This window comes from Oryza glaberrima, chromosome 1 (assembly GCF_000147395.1).
Source record: "Oryza glaberrima chromosome 1, OglaRS2, whole genome shotgun sequence".
NCBI lineage: Eukaryota > Viridiplantae > Streptophyta > Magnoliopsida > Poales > Poaceae > Oryza > Oryza glaberrima.
Genome location: NC_068326.1, coordinates 30,294,405 through 30,316,119, shown reverse-complemented (window position 1 = coordinate 30,316,119; position 21,715 = coordinate 30,294,405). Strand labels below are relative to the sequence as shown.

General features: G+C 47.5%; 3 protein-coding genes and 1 long non-coding RNA gene across 6 annotated transcripts; 2 read left to right on the top strand and 2 right to left on the bottom strand.

Annotated features, from left to right (window-relative positions):
• The first annotated feature begins 346 nt into the window (after window positions 1-346).
• LOC127769483 (uncharacterized) lies at window positions 347-1,352 on the top strand. The gene is made up of 2 exons (XM_052295071.1): window positions 347-674; window positions 782-1,352. The coding sequence occupies exons 1-2, from the start codon at window positions 473-475 to the stop codon at window positions 934-936; spliced, it is 357 nt and encodes a 118-aa protein (XP_052151031.1). The 5' UTR covers window positions 347-472; the 3' UTR covers window positions 937-1,352.
• A 5,420-nt stretch (window positions 1,353-6,772) lies between these two features.
• Window positions 6,773-9,730, bottom strand: LOC127767385 (protein SOSEKI 1). The gene is made up of 6 exons (XM_052292713.1): window positions 9,185-9,730; window positions 9,003-9,072; window positions 8,665-8,807; window positions 8,063-8,573; window positions 7,888-7,989; window positions 6,773-7,445 (listed from the first exon to the last, which is right to left on the bottom strand). Exons 1-6 carry the CDS (start codon window positions 9,336-9,338, stop codon window positions 7,211-7,213), a joined length of 1,215 nt encoding a protein of 404 aa, XP_052148673.1. The 5' UTR covers window positions 9,339-9,730; the 3' UTR covers window positions 6,773-7,210.
• Window positions 9,731-15,083: 5,353 nt separating this feature from the next.
• LOC127759927 (uncharacterized) lies at window positions 15,084-15,890 on the bottom strand. The gene is made up of 3 exons (XR_008015028.1): window positions 15,759-15,890; window positions 15,571-15,658; window positions 15,084-15,465 (listed from the first exon to the last, which is right to left on the bottom strand). It is a non-coding gene; the product is annotated as an uncharacterized LOC127759927 (long non-coding RNA).
• Window positions 15,891-17,296: 1,406 nt separating this feature from the next.
• On the top strand, window positions 17,297-21,116 carry LOC127768384 (ultraviolet-B receptor UVR8). 3 transcript variants are annotated; one of them, XM_052293969.1, is made up of 8 exons: window positions 17,297-17,505; window positions 18,299-18,454; window positions 18,640-18,798; window positions 19,609-19,767; window positions 19,851-19,982; window positions 20,067-20,180; window positions 20,530-20,628; window positions 20,708-21,116. In XM_052293969.1, exons 1-8 carry the CDS (start codon window positions 17,304-17,306, stop codon window positions 20,893-20,895), a joined length of 1,209 nt encoding a protein of 402 aa, XP_052149929.1. In that variant the 5' UTR covers window positions 17,297-17,303; the 3' UTR covers window positions 20,896-21,116. The 3 variants fall into 3 exon arrangements, with proteins under 3 accessions (XP_052149929.1, XP_052149923.1, XP_052149913.1); XM_052293963.1 differs by having other exon boundaries at window positions 20,064-20,180; XM_052293953.1 differs by having other exon boundaries at window positions 20,058-20,180; window positions 20,708-21,114.
• The last annotated feature ends 599 nt before the right edge of the window (window positions 21,117-21,715 follow it).

Genomic DNA, 21,715 nt, shown 5'->3' with positions numbered 1-21,715 from the left:
CCTAGTAGTAACTGTCGATTATACCAATTTACCAGACTTGTTACTACCAGTAGTATTTTAACTGCAGTTGATCGAGGGCATAATTTACACCTGCTTCTGCGATCGAGCACCGGCGCGAGAGGGGGGTCGCCGTACGCGAGAGATTTGCTACAACGACTTACCACCAGAAAGAGATCGGCCGCAGCGCGCGCTGCCGCGGTCGCTCGAGGCTCATGCGTCGCGTAACGCGTATGATTGAGCCCGCCGCAAGGGAGTCTGGCGTGTCAGCGAGAGAGATGGAGAGGAGATGCGTCGCCCGCGGCGGCCAAGAGAGAAACTATCGATCGAAGAGCAGAGCAGTGTGCGAGACTTTACCCAAGTGTAAAGCAAAGCCAAAAAGGCTACTAGACCTTTTTATCTGATTCACACATACGCAGTTTACGACGACGCACCATACATTCCACCACCAACCTGCCTCTCTCTCGTCTTCTCGATGTGCAGCAGCAGCGGCAGTAGCAGCGGTTGTTCACATGGTCGTCGTCGGGGCTCGTCACGGCTCCTCCGCTCCTGCTTCGGTATAAATGTGAGGTGCAGACGACGGGCGAGGAGGTTCGTCAGGAGGATGGGGTGGCTCCGGTCGCTCCTGTCCCCGCTGAGGAGGCTCTGGTGCCACATGAACGCCGTGCAGCGAAAGAGTACGTCCCAAAATCATCCACTCCTCGATCTCGCTCTGTTGTTTCCTCTGATTCTTCTTCTGCCTGCACTTATCTGACGGTATGTATCAATGGCTGTTTGGCTGCAGAGAGAGGGATCTACATCCTGTACGACGATGTCAAGTCGTGCCCGTGCGAGGACGTGCACGTGCTGTGGTCGATCCTCGTGGAGTCCCACGGCCTGCCGCCGCCAACCCCGATGACGACGCCGGCGCCGGCGCCGGCGCTGAGGCCGACGCGGTGAGTGAGGACAACCGGGCAGAAACAAGCAGCGCCCGCATTAATGGCACCCGCGGCTAATAAGGAGATCGAGGTCGTCGTGGCCCATCGGAGGTGAAGTGGTAGAATCATTGTGGGTGTACCGTGTAGATAGGATTTAGGACAGTGTTTGGTGCTGTCATTTGATTTGGCGGCCTTCCGTTTCATCGGCATCTCTCTTGGAGCATGTTGATCGGATGGGTTGGCCGGCGGCAGAATGCAGCTGCCGCAGTGGGGGGCTCCGGCCTGATGAGTGTGGTGATGGGCTTCTTCCTCCCTGGAGCGCACCCCTCTTCCGCCGTGTCGTCTCTGTTGATTTGGATGCGATTGTTTCGTCCCTCTTTGGATGAGTGGCGAAGAAGAAGATGAACAGGAGTTGAATCTCGCGAGATTTATGCGAAACTGACGTCGCAACCAACTGTCAGCGTTCTCCCCATTGCCGCTTTCTTTGCGCGCGCGCACGCAACAGAGAATTGATCGTGTTCGTACCGAACGCTCGAGAAGGAAAACGCTCCATTGGCTTTCCCCTTTAATTGGGGAGTGGATTCTAATCCCTCGAGGAGACATCCTCTCGTATACCTTTTTCTTTCAAATTTGATATAAATAGTTGTGAAAAATTCTAAAAAAAATTAACAATGTAAAGTATAATGATACCTACTAGTCCACCAAAATTCATGTTCAAATTCGATCTACACATCGAGAAAAAAAAAGACAAATTTAGATATAAACAGTACGCTACTATTCATACGCTGAATTTGTCTTTTTTATATGTCGATGTGTGAGTTGAGTTTGGGCTTAAGATTTTGTGAAGTTGTGTATATGTGTTGTATGAATGTTGTCAAATTTTTCCAGAATTTTTCATAACTATTTAAATGATTTTTGAGCAAATGAGGGAACATCTCTTCGAGGGATTAGAATAGTTTCCCTTTACTTGTTTCTCTCTGTTTCAGTACGGTTCTGGGCCGAACGCTCTGAGCCTCTGATTAGGAGGATCTGGCCTACCCAACCCTGCGGAAAATGGGCCTGGATCATCGGATGGGGCTGCATCAGAATTCGCTTGTAGACCATGGACGCAAGCCCCCGTAACCAGTAGACAGCGCGGCACGGCAGAGGAGTTGTCATCTCAACGCCAATTCACCATGTGCCTTGCCGCGCCGCGCCGCGAGCGCAATCAATTATTCCGCCGCTCTCCAGCGACGCAATTGCGGGCCCCGGGCCGGCGCCAACGACCCCATCCCGCGCCGGGCGGACTCCCTCCCACCACGATGAACTGAACCAGCTGGTGGCGCCGAGCCGCCAAGCCAACCAATCGATTCCAGGCGCGCGACAGCCCGCCCGGCCGCTCGATCGCCAGCTTATATTAAGCTAGCTAGCCAGGCCGCCTGAAAGCTGTAACACAACGCACCGCGCGTAGCTCAGCTTGTATATAAGCAGCGCACCATCTCCAATCTCTCGCACACACACCCACCGAAACCAGCAGAACTCGTGTCTTGTTGCAGTCTCCCCCAGCCCTCCCTTCTCCAACCCAGCTCGTACGAGATCCGATGGCGGGGCAGCTGAAGTCCAAGATCGTCGCCGTGGCGGTGGCCGCCGTGGTCGTCGTCGCCTCGTCGCTGGTCGGCACGGCCTCCGCGGCCGACGCGCCCGCCCCGGCGCCCACGTCGGGCGCCACCGCCACCGCCGCCGCAGCGCCAGCCTTCGCCGCCGTGTCGGTCGCCGCCGCGGCTTTGGGAGGTTACCTATTCTGTTAGGCTGGTTGTGATGCAGAGAGAGCATATGCGTCGACACATATCACGTATGCTTTGAGATTTGTTGTTGAGATGCGTGGGTGCAATTTGTTTCTTGATCCTGGGGTTGTAATTGCTCATGTACTCTCATGTGTATACCGAAACATGATTGATTAATTACATATGCATTGATTATTTTTGGGTCGCAATTTGGAAGTGCAAATCTTCGTCGTGCATTCTTTTACGATCGCAATTTGGAGGAATAACGTGGACACGTCTAAGGAGGTGGTTGGCAGTAGTTCTGCTAAACTAGAAACTGCCAGCCAGAAAAACAACTCCAGAACCAAATTGGAGGCTGATTTGGATGCGATGAGTTAGTTGAAATTTTTTGATAGAATGAACGCTCCGGGTAGCAGACGAGCAATTCGAAAAATTGATGGTGAAATGAAGCGAAAACCGCTCCTTTCAAAAATTAAAGCAGAGACCGAGAACAAGGATTTTAATTCAATTCACGAAAGCTCTGAATATGAACGACGCTTTTGTACGCCAGCCAAGAGGATTTGGCGATCATCATAGCCATGTGCATGTGACAAGAGTCACTGTTGGATCTTCGAACATCTCTTTAGGAAAAAAATCCTCCTTTGTTCCTGTAAATAATTAACTATGCAAGAAGACGCAAAAAGAGTATAACTAGAGTTAGTTTACTTCTAAGCTAATTCATTCTGACAATCGAGCTGCTACTGTAACCAGAAGGCCATTGATCATGCATCCATACACCATACTGATAAAAAAAATGATACAGACTGTTTTTATCTTTGTCGGTAGGCACGATTGGGTGCACCGTGTACAGATTGTTTTTCCCCCATACTATAATAAGGGTTTTTTATTTTTTTAAAAAAAAACTAGCGGACCAGGCAGGTGCAATGGTGCATGGGCAGAAGTCAGAGCACCATTCAGGCATCCACTAATCAGAACTGAACGGTCAATTGTGTTTGAGGTGATCGATTCATTCCCGTAATAATTTATTCAGATTTGCAACGTGGAATGTGTCTCAGGTGATCAAATTATTTCCCCATTAAAATTTACATGAATCAGAAATTGACAGTGGAGAAGGTGATGATCGATCAACAATGAACAAAATTATATATATTACTTCATGAAATGCTGTGTACACGAGCTGAACGAATACATCAATCTATCAGCTTACATTATATATATCCAACAACAACAGACACAATTGCAAAAGAAAAAAAAAGAGAAAAAGAAAAACATTTATCAATTAATGCATAACCTCCGCGGCGAGAGCGCAACCGGTCCAGACCGAACTGACGCGCTCGCGAGCTCAGCAGAAGAGGTACCCAACGGCGGCGGCGGCGAGCGTGCCGAGGGCGACGGCCGGGGCGGCGTTCGTCGCGGCGGCGCCGGCGGAAGCTCCGGACGGGCCAGGAGCCGGGGCCTCGGTCGCGGTGGCCACGCCGACCAAGGACGACGCCACGACGGCGGCGGTGGCGGCCGCGGCGAGGATCCTGAGCTTGAGGGTGGCCGCCATTTCGATCGCTAGCTATGAATCGACTGGAGATGCTGGCAACGGAGAATTAACGAGAAAGCTAGCGAGGGCTTGGGGGGGGGGGGGGGTGCTTAATTTGGGATGAAAAGAAGAGCGAGAGGTGTCGTGTTTATATAGCTGCGATCGGGGAGGCTTTTAGGCTGTTTTTGCGTTGCATGTGTGCTTTGTTTAGGCAGGGCAGGGTCGCCTTGGAATAAGGAATGGATTGCTTGGCTGGGAGTTCCTTTCACAGGCTGGGGCATTGTTAGGTTTGCTATGATTAGCAGCAGCTGGTATAGCTGGGGTGATTGGCCGGTTCTGAACGATCAGCAGTTGTTGTTTTTGGTTTGTTAAGGGAAAACTAACATGCGCAGGTTCAAGTGCCAACTGGATGATGGCCCCGCGAAATTCGCAGATCAACTTATTTGCTATTGTTAAACAATGAATGAAATGAAATCACAGAAATAATATATCTAACGGCCGGCCGGTTATAATGGTTGTTCGTTTCGCAGAAAATTTGATTTGTTCGCCGAACACGTTCCGTCTTGGCACGTGGATGATCCGCGTGCATGTTTGATGTGGTCCAATTCTACCATGCATCCGTGCCGGTCGATGCAAATTGGTGTGTTCGGAATAGCATGTTCCCAGCATGCATAGTGAGCGATATATTTGCGCGTGATTAATTAAGTATTAGCTAATTTTTTTCAAAAATAGATCAATATGATTTTTAAGCAACTTTCGTATAGAATTTTTTTTTAAAAAAAAACGTACCGTTTAGCCGTTTAAAAAGTGTGCGCGCGGAATACGATAGAGAGGGGTTGAGAACCCAAGGTTCCAAACACAAATCAAGTTCCGTTTCAGATTTCAGCTCATGGTTGGTCACACGCGCCGTCGAAAACGCCTTTCGATTGTTTCCCTGTTATTTCTATCGTGAACGTGAGCAGTAATCGAGATCGAGTCAGCCAACTCGCACGCACAGAGTTGTCCTCCGAGTATAATAGGTAGGGGTGGGCAAAATAAGACCGAACCGAAGAACCGAACCGAAAAGATCGAGACCAAGAAATTCGGTTAGAAATTCGGTTAGTAGTTCGGTCCCAGCCATCAAAAGACCGAATTTATTTTGGGTATTTCGGTCATTGGGCTCGGTTAACCGAATTTTAACCGAGAAAACCAAATTGTGGCCCAATAGGACTAGAAGGCCCAATAAGCCCAATAAATTACAAAACCCTAGAAGTCCCCACTACCTCAGTCCCTCACCTACCAGCGCTGCCTCCATCCATCCCCACCCCATCCATCACGCCGCCTTCCGCCTCGGCGCCGCCTACCGCCTCCGCCGACCGCCATGGTCCCGAGTCCCGACGAGCGCCGCCTCCAGCCTCCGCCGGCCGCCGCGGCCCTGACGAGCACCGCCTCCCACCTCCGTCGCGGTCCTGACGAGCGCCGCCGTCTGCCTCGGCGCTGCCTCTCGCCTCTGCCGCGTCCCCGACGAGCATCACCGTCCGCCTCCAACCTCCGCCGCGGCCACAAGGACTGCCGCCTCCAGCCTCTGCCGTGACCACAAGGAGCGCCGCCGTCCACGTCGGCGCTGCCTCTAGCCTCCGCCGCAGCCACGACGAGCGCTGCCATCCGCGGCGCTCCTGGCTAGCGGTGGCGTGGCACCGTTGCGACAACCATAGCCATGGCCTCGCCACCAGCTCTCGCTGCCCACCTGCGCTCTCCAAGAATTCGGTTAGACTGAGACTGAAACCGAAAAAACCGAGACCGAATTTGCCGGTCCTGAGTTTATTTGGATGAAATTCGATCCTGAGTTTTCAAAGACCAAAATGACAGAAAGATCGAAGACCGAGACCGAATTTTTCGGTCAGACCGAACGCCCACCCTAGTAATAGGGATCCTGACTCTATTTGGAGAGGCCTCTAACCTTCGTACCAACTATGTCAAGTGTTCCGCAATTCCGATCAACTGCTTGGAGAAAGAGGTCACAGTCCTCGGTGACTCTCTCCTCTGCCCGGTTGAGGCGTTATCGTGCAAGTATTTGGTTGAGGAGTTATCGTGCAAGTATTTGGGTTTGTCTCTCTCCATCAGAAAACCGCACCACGAGGACCTTCAGCCTTTGGCCGACAAGATTGCACAACGATAGCCGCTGTGGAGATCTGATTGGATCCATCCAGCCGGGCGCCTAGCGCTTGTCAAAGTTATGCTGAGCGCGATCCTGGTTTTATCTGCTCATTGTAATCCCCCCACCCCTTGAAATGGGTGCTGAAAGCCATCGACGAGATCCGGCACGGCTTCCTTTGGTGTGGTTGTGCAAGCGCACAAGGTGGCCATTGCCGGCTAACTTGGTCCTATATCTGCGCGTGCACTGGAATATGAGGGGTTGGGCATCCACAACCTAGAGCTCATGGGGATAGCGCTCCATACTAGGTGGTTCAAAGTTCTGAGGGAGCGTCGTCGTGGGTTCAACATGATTGTGACCCTTAGCGCTTGGTCCATTTGGAAAGAAAGGAACAACTGTGTGTTTAACAACTATTTCCGGTCCTAGCCTGAGGTTGTCGCAGGCATGGCACAAGAGGCCGCTCTTTGGCGGCTTGCCCATCCCTCACCACCAAAGCTTCTTGGTTAGCGTGCTTGGTCGTTTGGTTGTCACACTGTAAACGTGAGAATAGGCTTAAGTCCTTGTTTTCCTTTTTTCTTCCTTTTTCTCCTCGACCCCCCTTACTTCTTTGTTTGCCATCTATGTAAATTTTATTCCTTTTAATATAATAAAGGTGCACAATTCTTTTCTTTTGCGTATTCCTGAAAAAAAAACCATTTGGCGTAGCTAGGATTCAATTAGGAGCAGTATCATGGCATGATCTATAAGTTTTGACCCAAAGGAGATCAATGTACAGTATCCTAGATAAGCTGTTAAATATTATGCACGCCATATAAGCGTGTGCTGCAAAATTCACAAACGAACTCCAAGGTCGATCGAAATGATCATCAGATCATGAGTCCCTGAGGAGGAGCACGGCGGACGGTCGGTCCGAGGTGTCGCCGGGGGCGGCGGCGGCGGCGCCCTTGCTTCTCGTCCTCCGGTGTTCGGGCCTCGCGGCGGCGGAGGTCCGGCCCCTGTCGACGCTGACCCGGGAGCTGGTGCTGCTCCTCATCTTCTCCCTGAAGACCCTGCACGACTGCATGTGCGAGTGCAGCTCCTGCGGCTTGAACTCCTTCCCGCACTGCCTGCAGAAGTGTGTTACAACATTGCACAAGTCAGTTCTTAAACAGGTTATAAACGATCAATGGAAAAGAAAGTGATTGTTCAGAAAAAAAAAAAAAGCAGAGTCGTGTGGATGCTGATAGCTTGTTTGGGGTTTCAAAGTAGACGTAAATCTGCACTTGATGGGCCGGCCCATGAAATTTCTATTCAGACTGCTCGATAACGAGAGCCTTTGTTATCTTGATGGGCCGGCCCATGAGGTTTATAGCCGTACTGGTCTAGCACATTGCGCACAGCGAGTCTGAATAGGTGGCAACTGCAACAACCCAACCGAAAAGCTGCCACGCAAGGTTCTTGGACGAGCAGAAGAAATGGTCAAGAACGAGAAACAGATGGACAGCGTACGTGCAGGCGGTAGCAAAATCAGTTGAGAGGAAACGGGGCTGGCTAGTCAAGAGTACTCACGAGCAACGCGGCAAACTCGCCGGCTTGTGCGAATCGCCGCCGTCTCGCTTCGGCTTCGCCTTGTCTTTCCTGCCTCTTCGCACCTTCACCTTCTTGCCCACCCTGTCACGCCAGATAATCCTATTTGAGCACTGTGTAATCGGATGATCGAATTGTGTGGGGTTTCCGTACTCACCGGAGGCCGCAGCCGTCGATGCCGGGGCACACCGGCGTAGGAGGCCAGTCGCCGCCGTCGTCGTCGGCGCCGTGCCGCAGGACGGGGCGGAGCGCGGTGTCGTCGGCGTCGGCCGCGCCGCACGTCAGGAGGTTGTGGAGCAGCTGCGCCAGGTGCATCCTCCGCGCGCTGCCCACCGCCGGCGGCGTGTGGCTGCTGATCCTGCCGCTCGCCGCTCCTTTCACCTTCTGCTCCGGCGCCGGCGCCGGCACCACCACCGCCTTGGAGACCACTTTCACCACCTCTCGCTGCTGCTTCTTCCGCTCCTCGCGAAGGCCTCGTGGCAGGTCTTTCTTCAACGGCGCCGTACTACGGCTCGCCGGCTCGCCGGGCGAGTCCTCGTCGACCGGCGGCAGCGTCTTCGGCGATCTCTCGTCGGAATCTGGCGCCGTCGTCGTCGTCACCTCCTCGACTTGCTTCTGATCGCACGCGACCTTCACTTCCTGACTGTCCAGTTTCTTTGGCTCTTCAGCTATCACAAACAAATTTTGTGAATTTGTTAATCACGAGCCATCGTCATCGTCGAACGAGAAAAAGAAGACCAGAAAAAAATATCACCGCACCTAAAGAAGACGACTTCTCCTTTGGCGATTCGGTGGCTCGCCGGACGTCGCAGCCCTTGAGCACGTACTCGTTGTCGGAGATGGGGGTGATGAGGTCGTCGTCCATCATCAGGTCCTGCCATATATACCCAGCCTTGTACTTCCTAATCAAGAATCAATTATAAACATTCCTAAATTGCTAAATCTATCGGGTAAGCAAGAACATGCTAAAAATGATTTAGGAATCAACGCAAAAAGAAACACCGAACAATATAACCACGCGTGATCATCATCATGGACGATGACGATAAGGCGGGCAAGATCGATGAATCGCCTTCCTGTTATGAAATTATCGGTACCTTTTGTAGGACCAGGAGAAATTGTCCGCCATGTCCTGGCCACGCAGCTCCGACAGCCACCTCTTAACATCTGAAACCAATGACAACACGATAAACACCATGAAGAAGAAGAAGACGAAGAAGAAGAGCCGCGTGAATGCGAGAGATCGATCGAACGAAAGGGCGAAACGGGACGAACTTACCGCGGAGGCGCACGCCGGCGCGGTGGTGGTTGACGCGGAAGAGGTGCGGGTGGTCCGTCCTGCCGCCGCGGCTCAAGAAATACACCACGTTGATCCTCCTCGCCTCGCCGCCGCCGCCGCCACCACCCTTCTGCGATCCCCCGCCCTTCTCCATGGAGAAAGTATGCACGTCCTCGTCGACGGCGACAAAAGGACAAGGGCCAAGGAAGGCGACGATATCGACACCACCAAAGCTATCGAAAACCGCGAGAAATCAAAACACGCATGCACACGAGGTTAACCTGCAGAAATTGTTATGTGCAAGAAAAGAGAGAGATGATGTGCGAGGCCGGCAAAGACGCACGCGACGATTAATTCGGTGCAAGGACCAGCCAGGCACAGGCCGAGCTCGCGTGGCTCAAGGTGTTAGCCTGGGATTGGATGCTGTTAGAATAAGGTTGAGGTTGCCTAGCTTCCTCACTTCTCAGCCCTATTGCATTTGCAGGCCTGATAGATAGTTTTAGCCTGTGTGGGAATCTCTCGGCGACGGGAAGGATTACAATATGATCATTGCTCGGTGTGTTCGGATGGGGGAAACCAGTATTTATATTGGTGGAGGTTTTTTGGGTGATCGATGTGATGGCCCACCTCGTAGAAACGGGAGGAATAATCGCCGATCGAGATCGAAAGTTCCTTGTTTTGCTCCGTTTATTTTACCCTCTTCCATTTATGTGATGATGTAAATCCTTCCTGTAATATATGTTCTTTGATCCACCGTTTCGGTTTTATTACCTGTTAATACTAGAAAGCAAGCTGTTTCTCCTACTCCATTCAATGGAAAGGTACTATCTCGTGCCGTTTTCCGTTCAAAAAAGAAAAGAAAACGAGCTGTTTATTTTCCTTCTTATAAAAAAAGAGGGGGAATAACTTATCTGTATGTGTGGCCGCGGTCAATAATAAATAGAAAAAGATGAAATGGAGTGAGTTCGTTGTTTGCAGCTGGTCCTTAGGGGCCGGCCGTTATGTACACTCGCTGTTCCTTGACTGAGAACTCAAAAGTAGGCCAAACCTCGTAGGTTCCATCAAGAACACTGACCCTGTTGTTTCTTATTACTAGCAGAGTCCATAAAGAACAATGGCATTAGCATTCTGCATTTGGCAGCATTATTAACACTTTTTCGTGTACTTCAATATAACTTGATCACGAATGATTAATTGATTATTCGTTATCATTAAGTAACTTTTTTTGCGGGGATCATTAAGTAACTTTACAGGTCATGTATGCTAAAAGGGTTGTAGTGACCTGAGTAGTACCCCAAGGTTCTGAGTTCAAATTTTCTATAGAGCGAATTTTAGATTGGATTGTTTGCGGGGCTAAGTTTCCTATTTCAATGGCCGTATATATCCGGTTGAATGTAGAGGCCGGTTAAAAATTATCCTTCTCTAAAAAAAAAAAAGCTAAAAGGGTTGTATAGAGCCCAAATTACAAGAGCAGTATTGAACTGAGAAAGGAAGGCATGACTCTGCTACGGATTGCTGCTGTGTCACAGTTTGAGAAGAAAGACTGTAACCTGGACGTAAGCCTGCCATTTGAGTGTACTACTTCACCAGCAGGGAACCAGGGATGGGGTCCAACCGTCCAGGGATGCTTTTCGGAGAAAAAAGAAAACTGCTTTGGTCCCTTCTCGCCGGACAGTCTCCTTTCTTAATCCATCGCAAGCTTTGGTACGGTACGCATTCCCAGCACATAAGAAATTTATTGTTTTTTTTTTTACTTTGGATGTTTTATTTTTCTGAATTAATGTTCGCCTGACGTACCGTGTTGGTTCGTGAATGTTGATGCCGGAAGTTAATTAGCATCGCTTTCAAGTTCTTCTCATTCTTTTCTTTCTCTCTCTCTCTCTCTTTTGAGCTGGAGGTCTTCTCAATTTGACTGCAAAGAAAATATCTGCTATAGCATGAACACGATGAAATGCTGCCACGGTGTTCACTGCATTGACTGCCTTTCAGTTTCTGCTCTTCTTCATAAACCGCCCCAAGTCAACCGAGACTACGCGTCGAGAGACCAAGAGAGTACGTTTATCGGGCTGGCGTGAAGCGGCAGTGTGCACGGGGTCGGAGTTTAAATCTCCGACCCACTCTAGGATCTCAGCTCGCTGTTAACGTGATGCATTGCGGTGATTAGGCCATTAGATCTCATCGCTCTGATGCACTCTGCGCGGCTGCGCGCGCCTGTGTTGCGGTTTAATTTGCATCTATATCCAATTTGTTTAGTGCAATATATTGGAACCTTCAATGCTGCATCTTTGCAATAATGAGACCATAAAATTCTGCTCCAACAAGATCATCGATGCGGAGTATGGTTTGGAGTAGTTTGTTCCTGTCTCTGACATCACATTTCTATTATCTCCAACAACTCTTCTGTGAATTAGAGAGTTAAAATCCACATGTCGTTCAGCTTATCATATACTCCATCCGTCCAAAAAAAAATCAATCCTGGGTTTAAATCTGGACATAGTGTATGTCCAGATTTAAATCCAGGATTGGGTTTTTTTTCTGGATGGAGGGAGTACTCCATTCCAGAGTTCGAGGCCCATCGAAGGTGCGTGCATACGTGGGCGACGGCGAGAGCACCTCGACGACCAGATCGTCCACAACATTGGAATATCTGACAGGCTAGCTAGCTGCATATAGGGATGAAAACGGAGCGGATAGTTTCCGTCCGCTCCGGACAAAAACGGATACGGATATCTTTCAGATCGGATAATTCTCGGATATTTCAGATAAGGATACGAATACGGATATTTTCTCCCGGATACAAATACGAATATGGTATCAGGGTTTCCGTCGGATACGGATAATAATTCGGATATCCGGTGAACAGTGCTATTCGGATATCCACAGGACCCATGAGACATACCCCATTTCTTTCTAACTCTATAACCTTCAATATACCTTTATTGATTTTAATAATAGTTTATCTCTTAACACTAGTCCATACTATTAATATTATTTAAATTTTAAAAAATATTTATAAATTATACCTCAATTTATATAAAATGAGCTAATTATATATGTTGATATTTATTTCTATTAGAAGTTGAGTTGGTTTTCGTGTTCCGAGAAAAATTTGTTTCCGTATTCGTGTCCGATCATATTCGATTCTTATTCGTATTCGAGATAATCTGTATTTGTTTCCGTATTCGAGCTATCCGTATTTGTTTTCGTATCCGGTAAAAAAAATATGAAAACGAATATGATATGAGCATTATCCGTCCGTATCCGCTCCGTTTTCATCCCTAGCTGCATACCGTCAGGGATGAATGGAGCCAACAGCCAAGGTTGACAAAACTGACAGTAACCGTCAAATTGTTGTACTTACTTGCCGTTAGGGTACCATAAAAATAAAACCACGGTAATCTCATTAAATTTAAACAAATTTTAAAAATAATTTAATTTTTTAATAAATTTTATACAGTTTACTGCAGTTACCACGCGGTAATCGTGTTTATCACTAAGGTGCGATAAACTCGGCACCGACGGTAAGGGAAACCTGCTTAGAGCTTGGGTGCATCCTCTTCTCATGTGGATCTAGCTAGCGAAGGGTGGACAGGACGTGGCGGCGGTCCGGCGAGGCTTGGCACGAGGGGCGAGGTGGTGTTCTTTGCTGAGTAGGAGTACAAAATAGTGGGAGTGGGAGTCATCGTTTTGAACTCCGAACCCCGTGGAATATCTTATGACTGTTCGATCAAGCTTGCACGACTAAGATGAGTGGAATAATTTGTGGCTGCGTAGTCTTTCGACTTGACGAGAGGCCTCTCTGTGTCGGCCTATTGCGCTGAATTGGCCCATAGAGGCCCATTGGAAGGGTCCAGAGTTTAAAACTCCAAGCCCCATTGGAACCTCTGTTGTCCGTTCGATTATGCATATGCGGTCTAGATGAGCAGCTGCTCGCAACGATGGATGGAGACTCCCTCCCAGTCGCTTCGGCGTCGACGATGGGCGCTTGCCCCTGTCCGACCCCTTCTTCAATCCTCTGCCCTGCTTGCCGCCATGCTGCCGGAACTCTAGCTAGGCTAACCGGTGCCGCCGAGGCACGAGACTACCTACCTCTCCATGGTACTTTGATTGCTTCGCAATACAAATTACTACTACCATATTTGATTGTTGTATACAATGCTATGGTTTTTAGGCTGCATTCTTCAATTAAGCTTCCAACCTCACTCTCTCATTTACCGCACGTACGCTTCCCAAGCTACTAAATGGTGCATGGTTTGAAAAAATTCTATAGATAAGTTATATTAATCTATTTTTGAAGTTTTTTTAAGCTAATAATTAATTAATCACGTACTAATTCATTGCTCCGTTTTTCGTGTCGGAGGTGAATGGGGTCACATTCGTAGTTCGTTCCTGTCTCTGACATCACATCACATCACATGGCATTGATTGAACTCTTCTTTGAATTGGACTTTAGAATCGGAGTGTTTGCTATTCAGCTTCTTGGTATATTCTCTATAGGCATGTTTAGATTTCAACTTTTTTATTTAAACTTTCAACTTTTTCGTCACATCAAACTTTCCTACACACATAAACTTCTAACTTTTCCATCATATCGTTCCAATTTCTTCAAACTTCTATATTTGGCGTGGAACTAAACACAACCTATACCGTCTCTACCTTCTTCTTGATTCCAAGGATCGAAGATGCGTGCGTGTGCATCCGTGCGCTGGCGCCGGTGAGATCGTCCACAGCAATGGGAATATGGGATATCTGACAGACTAGCTGCTAGCTGCCGCCGGGGGACGAACGGCACATCGACCCAGAGTCCCAGACACCATTGGCACGTACTGCGAACTCGGGTGCGTCGTCTTTTGCATCTGCATCCGCCATTCCGCCTAGCGGTGCACGGGCAGGATGCGCCATTGACGTGCGTCGTCGTTTCAAACCCCGACGTCCTATTGGGCCTATTCGCCGCGTGAACCTTAGCCCTTGGGCCTGTTGGGAGGCTCCATCTCGGCCTATCGCGCTGAAGCGCCCCCCCCCCCCCCCCCCCCCCCAGGCCCGTTGGTGGGGTTGGAGTTCAAAACTCCAAACCCCTTTGGAATCTTTTCCCGCCGTCTGATCAGATATGTGCGGCTCAGATGAGCAGCAGGTGCCGCACAGCCGCAGTGAGGCCAGGAGGAGGATGCACTGGTGCATGGGGTCGGAGTACTCCGACCCCCTCTGGGATTTCAGCTAGCGGTTAACGTGTCGTGTTGCGGTGATTAGGACTATGTACTCTGCGCGGCAGTGTTGCAACAACAACAGCTGGAACCTTTTATGCTGCATCGAACTTGCCCTTTGCAACATTATGGCCATGCATGAAATTCTGCTCCAGTAAGTTCATCAATGCAGATGAAGAAGAGTGAGAACCTTCTATGGTTTTAGCTCGTTCTTTTCTGAGGCTAGCTGCCACGGGGACAAATGGCACATTGACCCAGACGCCATCGGCGTACTGGAAGTCTGGAACTTGGGCACTCGGGTGCGTCCTCTTTGCCTCTGGGGACGGGTATTACGCGGCGGCGCTCCGGCGAGGCCTGGCGCCTCATTCTTGCCACCCGAATACAGGGCCACGGGGGTTCGTTGTTTCCAACTCCGAGCTCCCTGGAATACCCGACGACCGTTCGATCAAGCCCGTGCGGCCTAGATGAGTGGAATTATTCGCGACGCTCCGTGATCCTTGGGCCTGATGGGAGGCTCCGCCTCGGGCTCTCGGCCTATCGCGCTGAACGGGCTCGCGAAGGCCCATTGATGGGATTCGGAGTTGAAAACTCCGAACCCCATCGGAATCCCTGCCAACCATTCGATTAGGAATGTGCAATGCCATTGCAGAAGAAATTCAGGGGGGCGCAAAATATATATTGCAGATTTGAGGACCATGCACAGTATAACTTCACTTTACCTTCGTTTATTCTTTATAGTCGATCATGCAGACATACACATAGAAACGTATACGTCCTTTGGTTAGTCGAGCAACCAGTGCATGCAATATAAATATTTCCACTGCAGGTGGATCACGCATGCATCTGATACTTGAAGAACCTGAACTTAACGGAGGACTTGTACTGTAATCTAGCTATAGACCGATACAATTATCAACATTTCACAAAAGGCAAGCACGTGTACAGTGTATATCTCAACTCAGACTGTTCGTCCTCGTCAACCAGTCGAGACGCCACTGTGACCGTAATTAGGTCACAAATATGACCGATGGGTCGCAGCAGCACTCGTCGATGAGGCAGCAGCAGCAGAGAGCAGCAAGGCTGTATTATTCAGACAAATTAGCACCATGATTAGCAGAGAGAATGCAAAGGACAGAGACAGTATTCTGACGATCGTATGCTCGCATATGGCTTTGTCGTTCTTACCATCCTTCGAGGAAGCTCGGCTCCGGCCGCCTCGGCGGCGGAGCCGCGTACTGCGGCGGCGCCATCACCGGCGGCCCATTGTAGTACCCTGCACGCACGCATTGCAAGCCCAAATTAATCAAGCAAGTAAAATCAACGAGGAGATAGATCATGAATGTAACTCTGCAAGTGATCATAATGCTTATTACCTTGGGGTGGTGGATACGAGTAGCCGTACCTACGATCATCCATGCTGGTCGATCACTGGATTCTGTTTCAGATGAGTACCCTTTGGTAGTTTGCTCAATGGAGAACTATACTGGGTGAGAGTAAGAAGAGAGCCTGTCCTGGAGCTATATTTATAGACCACGGTGCTTCAGGTTGCAGCTGAGTGATGATGCTTCTCGCGGTGTTTGGAGCTTCCAAGTTCCAACTCGGCCACCATCCTGCGTGCGCCGCTGTCAGCAGCTGATCCATCGGCGAGTGCGTGTGATGGATCGGAGGGAAACGAATAAAGCTCGATATATATTCGTCACCTTTTTACCTTTTCGGATTGTTCCTGCCCTTAACTTCAAGGCACGCAATGCCTAATACAACCGTAACAAAAGTTCAATAGTAGAAGTGTTCAGAATTCAGAAAAACAAAAGGCCATAAAAGAGAGAACAATGTCGATGCCAACGTTGAAGCTGGTGAAAGTCAGAAACCGATGGTCGTAGGGAGTGGATTCTAAATTCTCGAGGGATCACCCTTCGTTGTTTGCATGTCATTCATTGGGAGTATGACTTACGTATATTCACCTTACATGTTTGTAGAGTGACTTATCACATATTAATATATCTTGTAAAAAAAATAACCATTTAAATAATATGTATAAAAGGAAAGGATGTCCTCTCGAGTTAAATATTTTCCCACCTCTAAATGCAATGTGAACGGCGATCCTAGTTAAGCACTTTTATCTTGAATTCTTCATCAAAGATGCGGCGATGAGAGATTCGACCGCGACGTGACGCCGAGAATCGTCCGGCAGGCCGGCGAAGGAAGCTGATCGCGAGCTCGTTCCAAGATCTCGAATCGAAGCACTACAAACCAAGGTAGCTCGCTGGTTCTCGCGGACACTAAGCATCGATCGGAGATCAGCAGATGCTGGTCGGGTTCTTGTTTCTTTCACACCGTCGAAAAAAGTACAGACCAGATTGATCGACCGCCATTGTCGTGAGCTTTCGGTGGCCTTGCTAGCTAGGCCAATTTGCCCTCCTTTTGGGCAAATGGAAATGATCCGGAGGTGCAGATTGCAGAAGGCGATGTGCTGCTTTAATTTGGCGATCCGGTTAAGGAGAGAACGTAAAGAACTCGCTCGAGCTCAAGCGTCTGACTATCCGTCTACTAACCCGGTTAATTAGCAGAATTTTTGAGAGAGAGAACGAAGATCAAACACGTTTTAAAAGGGAATCAAATTCGAGAATCAGTACTACTTGCTAGAACTAGAAGACCACACGCTGTCTCACTTGTTGCAAAATCCAGAAGGATTCTTGTCTTGAGGAAAAGTCACAGTATTGCACACATAAGTTGAACGGATTCCCCTGCAAGAAAAATTCCAAATACGGTCTTGTGGGCAAAGGCCATCCTGGTCGGAGAAAGAGGGGAATAGTGCTCTGAGATTCGTGCCGGGACACGTGTCACGCAGGGAAGTGAAGTCCTTCGGATAACCGAAGGACCGGAGTCCCGTGGAACTTTCTTCGCACCGGTTCGGGGGCATGGAGGCGGCGGCGGCGGCGGCGGAGGAGGAGGAGGAGGAGGCGGTGTGGGCGTGGAGTTGGGGCGCGGGAACGGACGGGCAGCTCGGGAACGGCGGCTTCCAGGACCACCACCTCCCGCAGCCGCTCCTCCTGCCACCTCGCTGCCGCGGTCTGGTTTCCTTCGTCGCCGGCGGTGGCGCCCACGCTATCGCCCTCACAAGTAAGCCCCGGTCCCGTTCAAAGCCGCCACATTTTTTTTTCTAGTAAACGATCGTTGTAGTAATGATTGGTTCTCGCATTTGCCGGAACTTGAACTCAGTTAGATACCTAGATTGACAATGGATTTGTGCACGGCGATGTAGTTTTGCTCACCATAGCAACAGATGTTCAGAGACTTCAGTTTGCACCAGTTCTAGTGTCTAGAATAATCACTTCCATCCAAACACCACTGAAGTGTTGCTGTGTTGGGCTTGATGATTAATCAGAACAGTTTTCTATTTCACAAATTTAAAACTTTTCGGTTTTCGCTAGTTCCTTTGTTCTGAATATTTGAACTTAGTGCCATTAAGTGGAGAGACATCTCTCTGTTGTATACTTGTATTCTAACAAGGGGCTGAGTGTTTTCCTTTTCAGTTCAAATTCCGCTTTCCAGTAATTAGTGATTGGATATGTTTCACAGATTTGTTCTATCCTTGGCCATTTTTTCAAAGCATTCTTGTTCCATTATCAAGATATATTGCTCGCTGAAGCTTGATCATTTACCAGGAAGAAAATTCTCTCATTGGCAACCTAAGCATTTTTGCCTTCTTTCCTCTTGGGTGTTTTGAGATGGGCTTGTAAATCTGAATCTTTTTGTGCCTATATTAGTGCAATGGCACGCAGAAATTTTGTATGTGCCCTAAATTGGCAACCTTGTCCCATTTCCGTCAGTCCTCAAGAATTTAGTCTCTGCATCAGATGCCTTCACGTGAGCAATATGCATCAGTTCTTTGAACAGCTACTCAACATTTCAGGTGATGGTGAAGTATTTACTTGGGGAAGAGGTACACATGGTCAGCTTGGTCATGGGGACGTGGAGAACATCCCTCATCCAAAGCTTGTAAAGTTCTTTGAGAACTACATGATAACCTGTGTGTCTGCTGGATGGAACCATTCTGGATTTGCTACAGGTGTCCAATTCTGAAACCACCTTATTTCCTTGTACTTTCTTTTGATCCTTTATGCTTTATGTTCAAAAAATCTACTTTATACTCTATATCACATATAGTCTGTGCATTTCAGGTGTTTATTTTGTTTCAAAAATAAAACCATTACTGATGAGCTTAGCTGTGATGTTTCTAGTTCTTATTTTCAGATTCTGGACAGCTTTTCATGTGTGGAGATGGTTCATTTGGACAGCTCGGTGCTGGTGATAACCACCCAAGAAACTTACCTTTTGAAGTGGCATACTTTACCACAAAGCATGTTGTGAGGCTTGCACTTGGGATGCGTCATTCTCTTGTCCTTTTGAAAGGTATGCAACATCATGTGTTGTGATGTTAGCTTAATTTTTAAGAAATTGCATAGTACATGAACCTACCCAGATTTACTCTGTTACCTCTTCTGAAACCACTTGCTCAGAAATCTTCCATTGTCTGGGCAATACCCAACTTTTAAATGACCCAATCATATTCCGTAATGCATTTTCTAAAGTTAAACAGCCTTTGAAAGAAACAATTAATCAATATTTTTTCTTTACAATTGAGGATAGGCATCGCTATAGCAGGGCAAGACCATACTGATAATTTTTATTGAAAGCGAAAATCAAGAACAAGATGACCTATACACAGTTATACACTTCTTTGAAGCCAAACATACCGGCAACTTAGGGTTGTTGATTCCTTGAAGAAGGGCTGAGTGAGCATTCTTTGATTTTTTTTCCAACTATGGCAATATGGCATACAAAGCATTCATGTGGATGCAGAACCATCCCTTCTGCACTAGTGATTCGGGAGACGTGGGAGGGTCATCAATCCACAACCATATAATATTTCCTATCAGTCATCTGAGAATTTTAAGGCCACTGCTTTCTCTGATGATGTGGAATCTATGAAGGTGTACCTTTGAGCCATCCTTTAGCATTCTTTTCAGAGGGATGCTGCACCATCATTGTGTTCTAATGATGAATATGCATGAGATGTTGCAGGTTTTAGCTCATCAGTCATATATCTTTCCTATTGGACGTCCTGAGAATTATATGGACACCTCTACTACTTGATGTATTGGCAAACTAATTGTTATATATGTTACAAACGGATGACACTGCTAGTCCTTGTTCTTGCAGATAATTCTGTCTATGGATTTGGCTCAACAAGACGGGGACAAATTGGTAGATGCACTAGGAACCAAAAGTTCTATGATGTTCCAAGAATAATTGATGGTTTTCCAGACTGTAAGATAGGGAATATATATGCCAATGGAGATCACAGTGCTGCATTGGATGGTAAGCCTTGTAAATTTGTTGTGCAAACACTCTTTCTTCTCTTTGGTACTTGGACATGATTGTACTTTCATTGCATGGAACAGAATCTGGTCAGTTGTACATCTGGGGAAGAGCATTAATTGGTGAACATGATGATGATCAACCTCGGCCAGTCTTTCCTTCTTTGGGTATTTCTCAAGTGGCATTAGGATGGCATCATGCATTAGTTTTATCTGGTATGTGGTGCGTTGTTCCTTTTCAATTGAAATATGTTTTCTGGAACTGCTGTCAAATGAGTAAGCATTCCGCAGTTACAGCAGGTGAATTGTACACAATTGGCGCTTACCGTCATCGTAAGCTTGATCCCCATGTGTTGCCAAGTGCAGAGCCAGTGCAGAGACTAAATCCCGCCACAACAAGCCATAGTCATGATGGTAGCCCCTTTTCAATTTTGGTTATATTATGTCACGTAGTTGTATTAAGTTTTTATTAGGAACCAGTAGCTGGACTGGAAAATATCTTTACATATAGATGAATACTCATTCTATGTGTTAGCCTAGTAATTATTGCCCAACCGTTGTGCTTTCTGTTAATTTCTTTTGTAATAACAATCTGCTTAGTTCATACAAGATTAGTTGAAATAAACTCATAGCATAGGGTAAATCGGACGTCGAACAATTTTTTTCTTCAATAAGAGGTTGGCATTCTTTTCTTTGCCATTTGATCTGCATGCTGCATTTTTTTTCCCTATCACCATATAAAATTTGTCTTTGTGATTTGCAGAATCATCCTCATCATCAACACTGGTGAAGGTTCCCTGTGTTGATGGAGAACAGGTGGTGCACATAGCTGCTGGCACTGAACATTCTGCTTCGGTAACAGGTAAAGTTACTCAAAGGCTGAAAATGAGCACATAATCCCTGGGTGGTACAAACTAATTGCTCTTGCATCTTTTTGTCAGATAAAGGAACAGTCTTCACCTGGGGTTGGGGAGAGCATGGACAGCTTGGTTTGGGAGATACTTGTGATCAAGTGACTCCACAGAGAGTTAATATAGGTGATAAGAGGCCATGTTCTTCTGCTTCAGTTAACGTCTATTGTGGGAGTGGATTTACCATTGCGGTGAATTCTGGCTTAGAGTCTGATTAGTTAGTATCATGCTGGATTCCCCTTTATGGCTAGTACAGAAGCAAAACATCAGATCCATTCTTGTGTTGTCATTGGAGTAAAAATTAAGTGTGCAACATGATTTGGTCAATTTCTTTTGTGATAACTTTACCAATCCCGGGCTATATTTACCTTATTTGGACTCCACATTCGACCTCTCCATTATAGATGAATTTAAAATAAATTCAGTAATCAGTATGCCATACCAATATACCATCGGTGGCTATTCGTCGTAGCGTAGAACCATATTCTGGATTGAATATATATAATACTGTAGTGACGCATCTGGTTCTTCAAAGAACAATATTCTCAGATGCTGTCTTCCTAAAGATCAAACTGCTGACCTTTTGAAAGCAGACTCTAGAGAGTAGAGACACACAAAGCAGACACTACTATAATAAGTGTCGGCTAGTTACACGGAGTAGATGACTCTCCAGTAAATCAAATGGTCTTCAGTGCTCCAGTTCGATCAAATATTCTAGCAGTTGTGTTAAATACAAAAATTCTATCCTTGCCTTAGCTCTCTCTCTCTCTCTCTCTCTCTCTCTCTCTCTATATATATATATATATATATATATATATATATATATATATATATATATATATATATATATATATATATATATATATATAAAGGATCAGACGTAATTGTATTTGTCCATAGCCGAAAACAATCATTTCTGGAGTTTGAACGTGGAAGCAAAGGTTCCCATAATTCTTGGATTATGTGGCGCGCAGCACAAAGATTTGGTCAGATAATCTCGCATGAGCCTCCAAAATCATTTTTTGGAATATTCCAGTT